General features: G+C 36.8%; 3 protein-coding genes across 6 annotated transcripts; 2 read left to right on the top strand and 1 right to left on the bottom strand.

The window, feature by feature from the left end:
• The first annotated feature begins 2,925 nt into the window (after positions 1–2,925).
• On the top strand, positions 2,926–8,649 carry RIP5 (ROP interactive partner 5). Of its 4 annotated transcripts, XM_086252354.1 has the most exons (5): positions 2,926–3,125; positions 4,451–4,553; positions 5,754–5,925; positions 6,569–8,264; positions 8,373–8,649. In XM_086252354.1, the coding sequence occupies exons 2-4, from the start codon at positions 4,534–4,536 to the stop codon at positions 8,246–8,248; spliced, it is 1,872 nt and encodes a 623-aa protein (XP_086108480.1). In that variant the 5' UTR covers positions 2,926–3,125; positions 4,451–4,533; the 3' UTR covers positions 8,249–8,264; positions 8,373–8,649. The 4 variants fall into 4 exon arrangements, with proteins under 4 accessions (XP_086108480.1, XP_086108465.1, XP_086108456.1 ...); XM_086252339.1 differs by having other exon boundaries at positions 2,926–3,120; positions 6,569–8,649; XM_086252330.1 differs by having other exon boundaries at positions 6,569–8,649.
• Positions 8,650–9,546: 897 nt separating this feature from the next.
• On the top strand, positions 9,547–11,415 carry LOC147296730 (small ribosomal subunit protein uS12). Its single transcript, XM_086250474.1, has 4 exons — positions 9,547–9,644; positions 10,610–10,765; positions 10,872–10,998; positions 11,087–11,415. The coding sequence occupies exons 1-4, from the start codon at positions 9,640–9,642 to the stop codon at positions 11,225–11,227; spliced, it is 429 nt and encodes a 142-aa protein (XP_086106600.1). The 5' UTR covers positions 9,547–9,639; the 3' UTR covers positions 11,228–11,415.
• Positions 11,416–13,741: 2,326 nt separating this feature from the next.
• LOC147296729 (dof zinc finger protein DOF5.3-like) lies at positions 13,742–16,010 on the bottom strand. Its single transcript, XM_086240291.1, has 2 exons — positions 15,666–16,010; positions 13,742–14,866 (listed from the first exon to the last, which is right to left on the bottom strand). The coding sequence occupies exons 1-2, from the start codon at positions 15,690–15,692 to the stop codon at positions 13,949–13,951; spliced, it is 945 nt and encodes a 314-aa protein (XP_086096417.1). The 5' UTR covers positions 15,693–16,010; the 3' UTR covers positions 13,742–13,948.
• Between the last annotated feature and the right edge of the window lie 47 nt (positions 16,011–16,057).

Raw genomic sequence — 16,057 nt, 5'->3', positions numbered from 1 at the left:
GCTAATCCACTTTAATAAGCTGAGCAATCAGTACTATTCACAAAACACTCGACAATTGCAATTGTCAGACAATAACTATTTGAATTGCATAAAATACATGTGTTATACTGTTACTAATTGTCACTGTGCAATAATAACTATTTGAATTTTATAATTGTCACTGTGTGACAGTGGCACAAAGTGACAATTTGCCTAATTAAAAAAAAAAAAACACACCGAGCGCTCGGCACAAAAAACAAAAAAGCAAATATAACATGGGCTTTATTTGTATAAAGTACACCTATTTATCATAGAAACTTTTTGAATGAGTTTATTTATTATTAAGGACTGTATAATATAATTTAGAGTAATTTACTCAAGAATCTATTAAAATACCATTTTGTTGCTTATTTATTTTCTTCTTTCATCCTTTTTGGAAATTCAATTTTATTAAAGAATTAAATAAAACAAGAGTAAATTACAATTTAGTACCTCAATTTTACATGTTGTTTCAACTTAATATCTAAACTTTGAAAACTTGCAAAAAAGTACCTCAATTTTGAAAATTTGCAAAATAATATCTCAACTTTTGTTTTGTATCAAAATAGTATCTCCGTTAGTTTTTCTGTCAAATAAGCCGTTATCTGCTGACGTGACAGAGGTATTTTCATCTTTTTCTTCAGATTTAAAAAATAATAATATTTTTAAAAACTTTTAAATAAAAAATTTCTTAAAAAAATTAAAACTTTCAAAAATTAAAAAAGAAATTAGTGGGAAATGGGCAGGAGGTTCGATTCAGACCTCACCCTCTACCCTCCCCACCCACCAACCCTGACAATCCCACCCCTACCCCACCTCCCCATCTCCGGCCACGGGGCAGCTCCCCCCGTCTGCAAACTTCTACTTCTCCCACTCTCTCCTTCTCTTTCTCTCTCTGCAACTCTTTTTCTCTGTACGTACTGGTTTCACTAGCCTCCCAAACAAAAGTTAGTAATATCAATATAATCAAGGAACCCATGTTTATCTTCCCAAACAATTCGAAATGTTATCTTCTCAAATTATCAAATTGAAGCAGAAATTCAAATAAAAAGTTTTATATAATTCAATGGTTGGATTGAAAATCCAACAAGAAAGCAAGAAAGCATAACATAGGGCTTTATTGATGGGGCCACCAGAGAACGTTAATAGCAACAAGATGGAGAGAGGGAAGGTCATGCAGTGGTCACCTAGTCGGATCTTCCCAAGGAGCTCTGGCCAATGATCGGCGGTTTCGCTGGCCTCCAATCTGGAGGTTGTCAGCACCCCTTGGGTTCGGAGGTACAGAGGTACCACACCAATAAAGAGAAAAAGAGAGTTGCAAAGAGAGAAAGAGAAATGGATGATAAAATGTGGGGGAGTTTCCAGCGCGGGGAAGGACAAGATCGATGGTCGGAAAGGGGAGGGGAGGGGATGGCTGGGGGCCGGCTGGGAGGGAAAGAGAGGGGCTGGGGTTGGGGCTAGGGTGGTTCTGCGTGGGGCGTGGGGCATGACTGGGGAAAGAGAAGGGGGAAAAGTTTTTATTTTAAGAAATTTTTTTATTTAAAAATTTTTAAAAATATTATAATTTTTAAAATTAAAAAAAAAAAAATATATCTCTATCACGTCAGCAGATAATAATTTATTTGAGATAAAAATTAATACAGGTATTATTTTTAACATAAAATGAAAATTAAAGTACTTTTTTACAAATTTTTAAAATTTGAATACTAAATTAAAATAATATATAAATTTAAAATACTAAATTATAATTTGCTCTAAAAACAAAAAGGCGCAAAGCCCGAGTAACAAAACCAGGTGAATAAGCCCCCATTTTGAAAACACAATTTGCACAAGGCTCAAAGGAACCCAACCAAAACCCAACAACAAACAATAAAGCCCAAGACTAGCAAGGCTTCAACCCAACCAACTTTAGTGCTCCATTCTTGCAATACATAATGAGCTACTAATGTATGTTCAGCTAGCTGCCGAAGAGATCAAACCCATTTATCCCCGTTCACAATCAATCTAACCTTTTGCATTAGAGCCAACAATTTTTCATTCGAGCAATTCTGACCATTAGATAGAATTTAGCAATTCCTCTCTCTTTGAATAACCATCACAATTGTCTAATATTAGATCCAGACGAATGCATGTGAGTTCCTAAATCAGTATTTGCCAAATCCATTCCAATAGCTGTAACTTGTAAGGAAATGATTTGTGACCAGAATGATTACCTTAATAGGATGAACTTACCCATAATTCCAATGCTTATGTAATTGTCAACAAAGAAGTAATTCCCAAAAGCTTCTCACTTCTCAGTGCCTCAATGGACTTAACATTGGAGGGAGTGTGTTTTAGAGAGACCAAAACGACAAACTTACTTCAAAAAAAAAAGACAAAACTTAAAAAAAATATATATATATTTTAAATTCTACGATGTTCAAATAGAAATATTCGAATTCAAAACCTCGAGTGTAATATTTTCTTATGTTAAAAAACTGTCTAAACATAAATATAAAACAAACAATAAGGTAATTAGAACTTTAGTTTTTTTTGTTACAAAGATCATTAGTACTTTTGTTGTTGGTTGGAAGAAAAAATTCTAACTCCAAGCATAATATTCAATTTTCACAATTTATTTAAAAAACCTTTCTTTGCAAATCAAAAATCTCGCGGCACTTTAGATTATGTTTGGATCTGAATGAACTTTTTAATTTTTAAAGATTTCAATTAAAAATAATTTTTAACATAATGTCTAATTTTATACATTTTCCTCATTTTCTTCTTCACCTGCCCCAACTTTTTAGAACATAATATATCGAATTCGGACGTAAAACTGCAATTAAATTTAGTTTTATCTTTTTTGCCCATTAAACGACAATTCTGTACTCCTCTGTTGGTCTGCGTTTCGTAAACCCACCTCTTCGCTCCTCAGACACACAACACACTGTCACAGAGTCCACTGCAAAAGTCCGAACAAACAAAACAAAGCAATCCGAGCCTCGGAAACTGCAACAACAAAAGATTAAGATTAGAAGAAGAAGAAGAAGAAGAAGAAGAAGAAGAAGAAGATACCCTCATTTGGTTTTTGCAGTAGTGCATTGTCTCTCCCAAGTTCACCAAGTAAGGTAGACAGTGCATTATTTCCTTATTTTTATTTTATTTCATTTTATTTTGCGAACTTTCCCAAATAATCTCAACTGCTTATCTGCTGCGAAAATGTGGGAAAACTGAGAGAAAAATCGCAATCCCATGCATTTTTCAGCATTTCGTTGCTGATGTCCAGTTATGACTTTCCACCTGATGAAAAACTAGCTCAACCCAAGCTGAGCCCAAATGGGTTTCCCGTTTATTTTCTTTCCCCACATGTTCTTAGCAGCCAAACTGTCTTTGACTGGATTTAAAAACTTTTTTTTTTCAGTCTCAAATGGGTTTCCGTTTCTTTTTCTTTCCCCACATTTTCTAGGCAACCAAACTGGGTTTGTTTGGTTGCTGTTTATCTTCATGTTTTACTGGATTTTTAGAACTTCGTTTGACAGTCTCAGAGCGTAATGATGTTTCTTTTCGACTTCTTTTTGTATGAAATCTGAATATAAAAAGAAGCTCCTCTTCTAAGTGATACAATGTTTCTTGCTGAAGAGCTTCAACACTGCAGGCTTTTTGTCTTTTGCAGACTTCAAAAACAAATCGAATCTCAAAAAGTGCTGTTGAATCTACTTTATTTTATATTTTTCCAAAGAGACCGTTGTTTTAATTTTTCTGTAGCTACAGTAATTGCCTTTTTTTTTTTTTTTTAACCATATTCTGATTCCATGTTTTATTGCTTTTTTCCTTCATTTTTTTTTTGGTTGGGTTGAGATCTGTTTCTGTTTGTTTCGCGGGAAAATAACAATACAGTTCCGAGAAAATAATGTTTTCGATAAAAGCCAAAAAACAAGCTGATTAGTGGTTGATTCAACTCGCCTACACCATCACAAGCCTTTAAGCAGTTTGAGAAAACCATTTTGTGTTCTACAATTTCAAATCAGTGTCTTTATTTCACGGCAGAACTGGAGGAGGGAACTTTTTCTCTCCAATATGAAACTGCGCTCTTTTGAAAACGCAATAAATTACCCATGTTCCATGTGATAAGGGGTATTTATGTAATTTCGGTTGGCTAGCTGTGGCTCCAATGCCGATTACAATGATGGGTCTTGAGCATGGTCAGAACTGTGCAACTATGGTGCCTTGCATTTAATTGGTTTTTGAGATATTCTGTTTTCTTTTATTTTATTTTTGTTTGGAAAAAAATAGTTGTTCTAAATTTATAGTTGGGCATCTTTGCCATAATGACTTTCCTATGTGATGACAAGGAGCACATGTCCTTCATGAAACCCATTTATTTCTTGTGCATTAACATTAAAACATTGGATTCCCTTGTCCCAGCTTGTGATTTTATCTGAACTGTTTGCAGGTCTTGTGGGTCGGAGGGCATTCAAGTAGTGAAGCATAAATCAGTTCCAGCTCAACGTTGTTGCTAGAAAAGGCACCTAAATTATGCAGACCCCAAAAGCAAGGTAACTTCTATTGCTTTTTTATGACTGTTTTCTTCTCCTCCTATAAAGAGGCCTGTTGATGTGTTGCTTGATCAAATGAGGGGTTGCTTTATTTTTTGAGGCAAAAGGTAACCTTATTTATGATGTTGTGTACCTTCCTCTACTGCTATGCATGATCTAATGCAATTGATAATACTAAAGGATGCATTAAGGTCCAATAGTGCTGCAAGAAATTGATGTTGTTGTTAGCCTCCTGGCATATATTGAATTTTTACTGCTGAACCTGATCATAGCAGCCTCTCTTTGTTTTTTCTTTTCTTATAAACTCAACTCTTTACATCTGGTTTTGGGTTTGTCCTATTTCTGTGGAAAGCCATACTTGTATCATGTATTCTATATACCAATATATTTGTTAAACTTCCACTCCTGAGTAACAATTGTGGACCAATTCTGCTGTAGGGGTCTTATTAGCAATATCTATCTATCAGCATCAAAATAAAGAACTTGCAACTTGTTGTCTCCTGCCTTTGAGGTTATGCTGGGGCCTCTTGGCAGCTATTTTGCAGCCTGCAGGACCCACTGGAGCTATCAAAGGAGCATAAAGGGCTCCTCCCTGGACCAATTAAGCGACTTTTGTTGCATAATCTCATGGCCACATTAGATGGGGCTTATTAGATGTGCAATTTGATTATAAGTTATCTTCTTTTTTTTTTTCAGCATGGGAAGGGAATATTATCATTACATGTATCAGTATCATTATCTAAAACTTTCTTAGCTTACAAAAGATAGAAATTATATTGTGACGTCACATTTCTTTGTAATCAATGAGGTTATTGTAGTATAAATTTTTCCTGGTAGTTCAAAGAAATCTTGTAACAAAATTTTATAATGTTTCTTTTAAAAAAAAAAAAAAAAAAACTTCGTAATTTCTGGGTCTTTGTGTGTGTGTGTGTATTGGTGGAGAATTGTTCCTAAATTCTAAACATGTCACAAGGACTGCACAATGGGATAGTCCATTTATCTGCTAGACACTCTAGAATGTAAGTTAAATTTATCGATAGTCTAGGATCATATATTGCAGCATGCATCACCTGTGTTTCTCATTACTTAAAACACAAGTTCACTGCTGCTGAAGCTAAGAATTGGTTTTTTTATTTCCTTTTAATTCCTAGAAGCCTGTTATTGTTGAAGCTGATTGTCATTTTGCTAATTTTCTCTCAGAAGTGGCTCCTCTGAAGTGCCTCAAAGGGTCTCCCCTCGAGTTGTACGCCAACTCAGGCCAACTGCATTGGACACTGATTCTGCATCTACTTCAAGCCAGGCTAGAAGATTATCTAAAGACAGAAGCCCAAAAGTCACTGAGCGGCGGTCCCCCAGAAGTCCATTGTCTGAGGTACCTTTGAACGAGCTCCTCGGATTCATGCTTTATTTGTGCTAGAGGTTTCATAAATGCTTTAATTGGCAGAAAAATTGTTTGGAATGTGAATGCAAAATCTTATCTAGGTTGCTTTCTGGGTGGATTATTTTTTGGTAAAGTTACTTGATGTGCATAACAAATTTCTTAGCATCACAGTTTTCTTTTATAACTTTTTTCTTTCCTTTTTAGAAGTATGGAAGCTGGATAAATTGTGTTTGATTGTTTCATCTTTTGAGTCATGCATGAATATACAACTCTGGTGATACAAAAGAAACATTCAGTATTGGTACTAGGTGGGTAGAGAAGCTTCTTAGTTCTCAAGGAGAGAAATTTTTCTGTCTTAATGTAGGCACATTACCATACCATTTTACACTTCATACATTTCTTCATTTATTCTTATTTTTACATTATGTCTTCATGATTTTAGTTTCACAGTTCATCATCATTAGAAAAGGTCTTCCTTTATCTTGTGGCCCACACATCCTCCTTACTTGAGTACCTATTACCTCATGTGTCACAGCTGTGGATTTTCTAAGTAAAATGTTCGCATCACATGCTTTGTATGCTTCTTACATGATGTAGAGAAAATTCTAAGACTTCATCTTTTTTCTTTACCCAGGCGAAGCGGCCAAGTAGAATATCTGAATTGGAATCTCAGATTTCTCAACTTCAGGAGGATCTGAAAAAAGCGAAAAACCAGCTGCAGTCTTCTGAATCATGCAAGAAGCAAGCTCAGCAAGATGCTGAGGAGTCCAAGAAGCAGTTATTGGCCTTGTCTTCAAAGCTTGAAGAATCCCAGAAGCAGCTTCCAGAGCTTTCTGTTTCCGAGGAGGCTCGTGTTATCAAGCTCCAAAAGATTTCACAAGAAAGGGATCAAGCATGGGAGTCCGAGCTTGAGGCTGCGCAGAAGCAGCACTCAGTTGACTCAGCTGCCTTGGCATCTGCCATTGATGAGATTCAGAGGCTTAAGGTACAACTTGAAATGGTAGCTGTATCTGAAGCTGATCAGACAAAGCATGCACAATTGGCAAATGCAGAGCTCCGAAGCTTGAAAGGAAACTTGGCGGAAACTCTTTCTCTTGTGGAGAACATGAAAGACCAATTAAAGGACTCTAAGGAATCAGAAGCTCAAGCACAAGCACTGGTTAGTGAAACCCTACTGCAGCTGGAATCTGCGAGAGGAGCAGTGGAGGCACTCAGGGTAGATGGCATGAAAGCCATGGAAGCTTACGACTCCATTTCTTCAGAGTTAGATCAGTCAAAGGCACGTGTAAATTTACTTGAAGAACTGGTTAGCAAACTCAAGGCCGACCTGATTAATGGAAGCAGCAACCTTTCTCAAAATCATGCTGGTGACGGTGATCTTGAGCAGGAATTTGGAGAAAAGCAAGAGGCCGTGGATTCCAACCAGATTGAGGCAGAGCTTTACACCTTGAAGTCTGAAGTAAAGCAGCTAAGATCTACTCTTGAAACTGCAGAGACCAAATACCATGAAGAACAAATTCGGAGCACAGTGCAGATAAGTAGTGCCCATGAATTGGTGGAGCAGATAAGATCTGCATCTAGTCAGAAAGAGGGCAAACTGGAGGCAGAACTAAAGAAAACCAAAGCTGCTGTTGAAGAGTTGAAGGCCAACCTGATGGATAAGGAAACTGAATTACAAGGCATTTCAGAGGAAAACGAGGGGCTGAATTCAAAGCTTGAGAAAAGCCTGTCATGCCAGAGAGAATATGAACTTGAAAAGGAATTGAAAGAACTAAAAGAACATGTTGCAGATATGAAGGCTCATTTGATGGATAAGGAAACAGAATTGCAGAGTATCTTAGAAGAGAATGACATGATGAGATTGGAAATCAACACGAGTGAAGTGGACAAGAGCAAAGTGAACGATGATGTAGTGGCAGAAGTAGAGGCAGCAAAGTGCGCAGAACAAGAGGCTCTCATGAAGCTTGGGATTGTGATGGAGGAGGCAGATAAGAGCAACAAGAGGGTTGCAAGGGTGGCTGAACAGCTGGAGGCAGCACAGGCAGCCAATGCAGAAATGGAGGCAGAACTGAGAAGGCTAAAGGTGCAGTCCGACCAGTGGAGGAAGGCTGCTGAAGCAGCTGCAGCCATGCTTTCAGCAGGGAATAATGGCAAGCTCATGGAGAGAACTGGATCATTGGACAGCAGCTATAATCATGTAATAGGGAAGACCGGCTCACCTTACTCTGAAGATATTGATGATGATTTGCTGAAGAAGAAAAATGGGAACATGCTAAAGAAGATTGGGGTCTTTTGGAAAAAGCCACAGAAATAGAAATGCCCCCGGGGAGGTTGAAAGTTGAATTCTTAGTTTGGTGACATCAACTTTATGGTTTTCATCATGCAACTATTGTTGTTGTTCTTTTCTTATAACAACCTTTCTATTTTTCTTCTGACAGATGCATGGTTTGGGGTACAGCAGCATAGTCAGTTTGTTTAAAAGTTGGTATTCTTCTAAAGCTCCTATTAGTATTACTAGTGTAGTAGAGCTGCAATACAGGGATTATTCTGGTTCATTTCCCTTTTGCCCCAATGTCTTGTGATGAATTTTCCTGCTTTTTGCGGATATTGAGCTTCCCCGCCGTATATGTATGTATTAGTTAAGGACAATGCTACTGTTATGTAAGACAGTTCTACGTATTGAACTGAAGTATCTGGGTTAGCCATGCTGTTACTTCCCGTTCTTATTGAGCTGTTGTTTGACTTAGTTCCTTTTCTGTTAATTATTGATTGGAAGTTTCCTCCTTATAATTTACAATTTATATTTTAGCTTGATGTGGCAGAGTATGATAATCCACCAAGGCTACCAAATAGGACAATATTCTAATCATATGGATTTCATAGAAATTTAAGCTCTTCTAATTTGGCCAAATTTTTTCACCAATTTTGCGAAATACTAGTAAAACCTACATTAATCAAATAAGAGAAGCAAAAAAGAACTTCTAATGCCACCAGGATACAAACAATATTATACCAATAGATGAAAAAATATGAACCAAAATTGGCAGTTCCAAAATCTATCATATTTACTACAACAAATTCGCATTTTCAAATTTTTTACCCATTATATTACACAGTTGCACACCATTGGAGAAAATAGAATGATGTTTTGGTCATGGCACATCAGCGGAGATGCTCTCACTTATATAAATGAAAAATACCTTATAACTCACTTTTTTTCTGAACTCTATCATATAGGAATTAGGGTCAATTGGTCAATTACATGATATTGTGACCTTAAAAATATTTAGAAATATGTTTTATAGCATCTTATGCCTTTTCAAATCACTCATGCGTGTGTGTGTGTGATTTTTTTTCTATTTATAAAAGCTCATGTTTATGAATTTAGCTGAAATTGCATATAAGGGCTTATGACTTTATGAGGTAACATAGCGAAATAGAATGGGGCAACCTCCACATTCACAAATAGTGGGCATGGGTGGATATATTCTAGTGGGCCTATTTGGAGCCATTAAGGATAAGCCCATACAACGGCCCATCATCTTGTGTTTTCCTAGTTTTTGTTTTCCAAGCCCAAAAAAAGACCTATATTTAAGCGTATAAGCCCTACTAGGGTTTCTCATTGCTGGTGACCTCTTGCTCTTGCGGCTCCGAAGCTGTCTCTCTGTTTGCTGTCGTTGAGTCTCTTCTTCTCGTCCGGTCACCATGGGGTGAGTTTCCACTACCTACTTCCCATTCAATTCAATCTTCACTCTCTGTTTGTTTAGTCTGAAAACATTTGCTGGATAGAATTTCTTGTATAAAATCTACTTAAATCTCAGCAAAACTAGTTTGATAAAATCATTTTATGGTGAAGAAAAATTCCTTTGCAGCTGGAAATTATTTCAATTCTCTGCTATAGTGAAGTGGAATCTGGGAAAATTTTCTACCATTTTTTTTCAATCTTTTGTTTAATACCCTTATGTTTGGATCCGAGTACCGAGTGGATATATTCGTGGATATGGTTATGTTGCTTTAAATATTTTGCTTTGCTACGAACGAATTTTAATTAATGCATTGGGAGCTCGTTATTTTCTGGATGGTTTTGATTGCTAGAGTTCCTAAGGCTCCGTTTGTTTTGATGGAAAATAGTCCTGCGATAAGTTTTCCTAGTTCGGAAATTTGTATCATATCGATTTTAAAAGTAAAAGTTTTCATATCCCGAGTTTTTATACTCAGGAAATGTTTTCTTAAGAAGATGAATAAATTTTTTTTACCCGCTTGTGTATTTGTGTCCATAACCAAATATAATCAAGAAAATAGTTTCAGACATTATTTTTCCTAAAATCTACTTCACTGAAGTAAACTTTTCTGTTGAAAGTTGAAACAGGCTGAGCCTTATAGTAGATGTTACTCAGAATGTATTACTCAAATAAACGTGACTGACTGCAACCTGACTTAACAAAATAAAAGAACTTATGGAAACCCATGTATTTGATTGGATAGATTTGGTGCCTGGAAATTGCCATGTATTAGTTATTAGATGCAATGGAATGAATCACACAGTATACATAAGTTGTGTGAAGTGCTCTGTTGATTATATTTATACAAGTTTATTACAGTCAATCTTTGTGTCATCGTAGATTCTACATCCTGCTAGAAATAATTGGCTTAACCCTGCTATCAACTTTTACAGGAAGACACGTGGAATGGGAGCTGCTCGCAAGCTGAAGAACCACCGTAGAAGGCAAAGGTGGGCTGACAAGTCTTACAAGAAGTCGCATCTTGGAAACGAGTGGAAGAAACCATTTGCTGGATCTTCCCATGCAAAGGGGATCGTCCTTGAGAAAATGTGGGGAAAATCACTTAGATGCCTTTTCTAATTTTTTTAACCAGTCTTTGAAGTTATAATTCTTAAAACAATAGTTCTAACAAATTTTAGCTGTTAAATTGTACAGTGGTATTGAGGCTAAGCAGCCCAACTCTGCCATTAGAAAATGTGCTAGAGTCCAGCTTATTAAGAATGGAAAGAAGATTGCTGCCTTTGTACCAAACGATGGTTGCTTGAACTATATTGAAGAGAATGTGAGTATAGTGGAGAAAGTATTTCCATAATTAGGCTTTTGTTTTAGTTGTATGTTTTGGTTGAACTGATTATTGTGGTCACCTGCAGGATGAGGTGCTGATTGCTGGATTTGGTCGTAAAGGGCATGCTGTTGGTGATATTCCTGGAGTTCGATTCAAGGTTGTGAAGGTTTCAGGCGTGTCACTCTTGGCCCTCTTCAAAGAGAAAAAGGAGAAGCCAAGATCTTGAGTTTCATATAAAATGCTTTATCTGTTGTGCTACTAAAACATTTTGATTTAGAGACGATTTTGTCTACATTTTATGCCCCTCTTTTTTCCCTTTCTCCTGCCCCCTTTGCACACTATAATCAGATGCTTATGTTTTAGTTTATGGAAATTTCTTTGTGTCTAAATATGATTCTTCGTTTCCTTCCATCATATGTTTTGACTCTTCAATGTTAATCATTTTGCCCTCCAATGAATTTCCTCCTAATAGTAATTCAAAATTTCATACTCTCTTATTGCTTGAAACACGTTTTGTTTGTTGAACCTAGTCGATTTATTATTGTTGGAGCAGTTGATTTGTTAGTTGCTGATCCATCTCTTCTTCTGCAATATCAATTTCTTTAAATAAGCAGGTACTAACCATGTTCATGTCCTATCTCTTTTGCCCAACACCTGCCCCATCTCAACAACAACGTCACCTCAATGCTCCCCGGAAACCTATTAAAAATTCCAAAACAGAGGCACTTTCCATAGACAACCCATCACCATAGGATCTCTCTCTCCACCAGTCGTTCCATATCTGTCACATTTTCACACCTTATGATCATGTTCTTTTGGAGCTTGACGCAAGAGACGTTGAGTGTAAACCATGAGAGCCAAATGGACCCCTTTTTGGAACATAGAGAATGGCCTTAGTGTATTCAAGCTGGTCTTCAACAGAGAATTGCTTAACAACAAGGCCGGTGATCTTAGACATTAGTTTAGCTCTTCCTCCTCATCAACAGAGAATTGCGAATTGTTGTGCCATAATAGGCATTCAATATTTATACACATATATATTTGCATATAGGGCCAGTACTAGGAATTAGGAGGCCTGGACAAAACTAAAATATAAGAGGCTACTATTTTTTTCCTTGCGAGTAGAGATCCATTTTAGAAAACAAGCCTAAATTGATTGTTGTTGTGTGCCATAAGTCAAATTGATTGAAACACTATAAAAGAGTCCTTTTTTTACATTAGACTAGTCGGCTAAAATTCCTGAAAGAGGCAATATATTATGCTGGGTCTGGCCCGCCCACTCTCAGGGCTGGTCTTGTTTACATAGCAATCTGAACCCACTTAAGGGACTGAACATAAGGAACAACTGAAGAAGTGAGGGACAACTCAATTAATGATTGGACTTAACACAATTTTAAAATCAATAATTCATTTAAAATAAATCCAATGTAAATATGTTATAGCTTACTTGTATGTAATAGTTTGTTTAACTTGCATGTAATAGGTGTGTACATTCAATCTCTCACAATTAATTATCACATAACTAACATGTGAAAACATATTATAAATAAATAAGTATATACGCGAGCTACATGTAAATTTTTCTTTATAAGAATAATACAAATAATGTTTTTGGGTTTGAATACAAACATGCATAGATTTCTTCAACGAAAACAAAAAACCTGCATAGATTTTGAGTTGAAATTTCATATAAAAAAAGAAGAAAAAAGAAAGTTTCGTCCTTACGAAAGCAAGGAGACTGCGTTATCCTGATCTACCAATAATAATAGTCGGTATAGCCTCATATAATAAATAAAAGCAATGCGGACAAAATTTTTTGGCATGTTTCATGAATGACGACCCTTTTCATTAACTAGCACTGTCATTTTCAGCAGGCTAGGACATGATATGTCGTCCGTCCAAAAATACCATATCATATAATATTGAAGTTGGAATTCTATGCTTCCCGTCTTCTATCTTACAATTGAACTATTGAAAGAGACCTTCCAGTGTAGATGTTTGAACGATATACAAATTTATATTTTATATTTACAAAAAAATGTCCGTTATATGTAACGGTCAGCGTGTTTAACGTGTCCACACCGTAACGTTAACGCCACTAAAAATCTTTTTCCCACTCAAATTCTGATGTAGTCTGTGAATTTCCTAAATTAATTAAGTAATTAATTAACTGAAATCAATAAAATAAACCCAGAAACACAGCAGCTGCCTTTGGAAATTTCAAACAGATATGCTGCTGAATTCTGACTATTCTCTCACGCCCAAATCTCCTAACTTGGATTTGGTCTGCTGAGAGAAAGAAAACAAGAAAATCCACCACAAAATTGGTGCTCATGCAGTCATGCTTCACTGAAATTTTTGTGCTTAGGGAGAAGAGAACCCTATCAACCAAACCAAACCCCCTTTACAATACAATTATTAATTCCTGTTTAATTTAATAATCCAAATTAATTAAAATATATACTAAGAATCTACCTGAAAATAAGAAGTAATCATAGCAGAATATGTTGAAAACACCACCACATTCGAAAATCCAAAGCCTGCAACAACTTCCTTTTAAAACAGTCAGAGAGTTCAGACAACTGCACAAATCATGAAACATCACTCTCACTCTCTCTCTCTCTAACTCTTTTTCTTTTGTATGGAAATGAATGAATGATTCTTTGGCAACCTCTGCAAGTTTCTTGACTTGGTTATCAAGCAAATCTGGGTTTTTCATTAGTTTATCAACCAATAAAAGGAACCAAAAATAAATAAATAAAGAGAGAAATGAGAATGGGGATGATTCAAGTGAATCATATGACATATTCTTGATACAAAACTTAAAAAGAGGACTAAAACTGACACTTGAGTCTGACAATTAAGTGAAGAAATTAAAACCCTATGCTTTTCTTAATTTGTTTCTTGGGGGGGAGGGTGTGACATTAAAGACTTCAAGGTCTACTAATTAAACTAGTGGGCTATGGAGAAGCCCATGCCATGATGAAGCAAGTCCATTCCAGCTCTCTCTTCCTGCATCACACTCACCACTACCCATGTTTACATCTCCGTTGAGCTGCCATGGAAATCCCCACAAGACTCTGTTAGTCTCACTTTGGTCTCTGGCATTGCACAATTCTTGCTTCATTGTTGTGACTGTCACTGCTGTTGTTGTTGCATTCGTCATTTCTTGATGATCATATGGGTTGTGCAGCCCCATTGGATCTCCACCAACCGCACCACCATCTTCCACCTGATCTCCCAAATTGTTGTTGTTGTTCCCATTTCCAAACCCATAATACAAGTTCTGGAAATTGTTGTTGTGGGTCTCAAGAAACCCAGTCCTGAGTGCATCAAACAACCCAGGTGCTGCGGCAGCAGCTGAAGTGTTTCCAAGAATGTCACTGTGGTTGCTGGTGGGGTTTCCCAAAATAGAAAGGTGGTGGTCATGGTGATCATCAAATCCCAACTGTCCACATGACTGCCTTTGTTGGAGCCTAGCAAATGCAAGAGTGAGGTCATTGGAGTCATATGCCAGGGATGGGAGTAGTGGGTTGTTGTTGGAATTGGAATTGGGTGTGAGTGGTTGGTCTTGTGATCTCTTGGATGATGCAGATGATGATGAGGAGGACCTCTTGTTCTTCCTGCACCCTCCACCCACTGGAACATTCCTCAGTGTACCCCCTTTGGTCCAGTACCTCCTGCATGCCTTGCAGAAGTACCTTGGCTGAGAGAGGCTGTAGTTGTTGTAGTAGCAGAACTTGGTGTTTGTGGAGTCACATCTTGGGCACTTGAGAGCCTGCTCAGGTTGTGGCCTTGGCTTTCTCTGATCTTGCTGTGATTTTGAGCAGACCAGCATGTCCAGTGAATGGGCAGCTGGCATTTCCTGAAGTGAATCAAAAAGATTTTAAATGAAATTAATATTAGAAGACAAAATCAGAGGACTCTAGATTTGCTTATCCACATGTCAGAAAATGAAGGAATATTAGTACCAGAAATATTCTAATCTTTGCTTTCAAGTTACAGTATGTTACAATCACATATATACAGGCAGGCATATATCAATATGATATTGATGAATAAAATTCCCTTAATATATAATTTGAGATACCAGACTGTTAAACATCTTTCTAATTAATAACTGACTAATATATAATTTCATGTTTGCTTGGTTTTTCAGGTTTCTTGACACAAGAAAAAGGAGTAAATTAGAGAAGACAGGGATTAATATATGTGTTGGTGGAAAATTAATATATTAAACCCCACAACCAAACAAAAAAATCTTCTTTTGATCATCGATTAACCGCGAAAATCAGAAACAAATTAACCGTGTATGTTTCATACAATAAGAAAACGTTTTGTACCCATCACGTACTTGAGGACAAAAGAAGAAGAAACATCATTGAAGAATAATGTAAAACAAGACTCAAAAGATCAATTCTTTCTTATGGAACGTTTTAAGCACTGCAAGTCAATACTTCTTCTTGGAGAATTGAACCCAATTAAAACACAGAAACAGTTAGCAACCCATAATTAGGAAGTATATGTAGAAATGGTAAAGATAATTAAAAGAGCAAAGTAAAGTGAAGGAAATTAAGAAATCAAGAAAGAAGAGCATGTTATTATTGGGAACCAAACACAAACTAACAGGTAACAAGCTATTACTTCTCATCATCATCTCCTACCTGGTGTTGCTCACTTGAAGGATCCATTCATGCAATCAAACCCTCCTCAATCTGAAGGAAATGTTTGAGTACCCCACACAAAGAGAGAGAGAGAGAGAGAGAGAGAGAGAGAGAGAGAGAGAGAGAGAGAGAGAGAGAGAGAGAGAGAGATTGGGTTTAGGCAGTGTTCACACTTCACATGCAAAGTGAGGATATTGATAGAGCCCAAACCACCCCTTGTAATATATAAAGCAAAGTAAGGCCAAGAGAGAGAGAGAGAGGAACAGAGATGGTAATGATGGGGGTGCCCGTACGAGATTATGGATTATGAGGTAGCTAGCTAGCTTGCACGCAGAGAAAGTATTAAGAAATGTTTTGTAGTGCCCACCTTCTGAAATCTCTTGTGCAGCAAC

This window comes from Dryas octopetala, chromosome 1 (assembly GCF_963921425.1).
Source record: "Dryas octopetala chromosome 1, drDryOcto1.1, whole genome shotgun sequence".
NCBI lineage: Eukaryota > Viridiplantae > Streptophyta > Magnoliopsida > Rosales > Rosaceae > Dryas > Dryas octopetala.
This window is presented reverse-complemented; position numbering and strand designations above follow the sequence as displayed.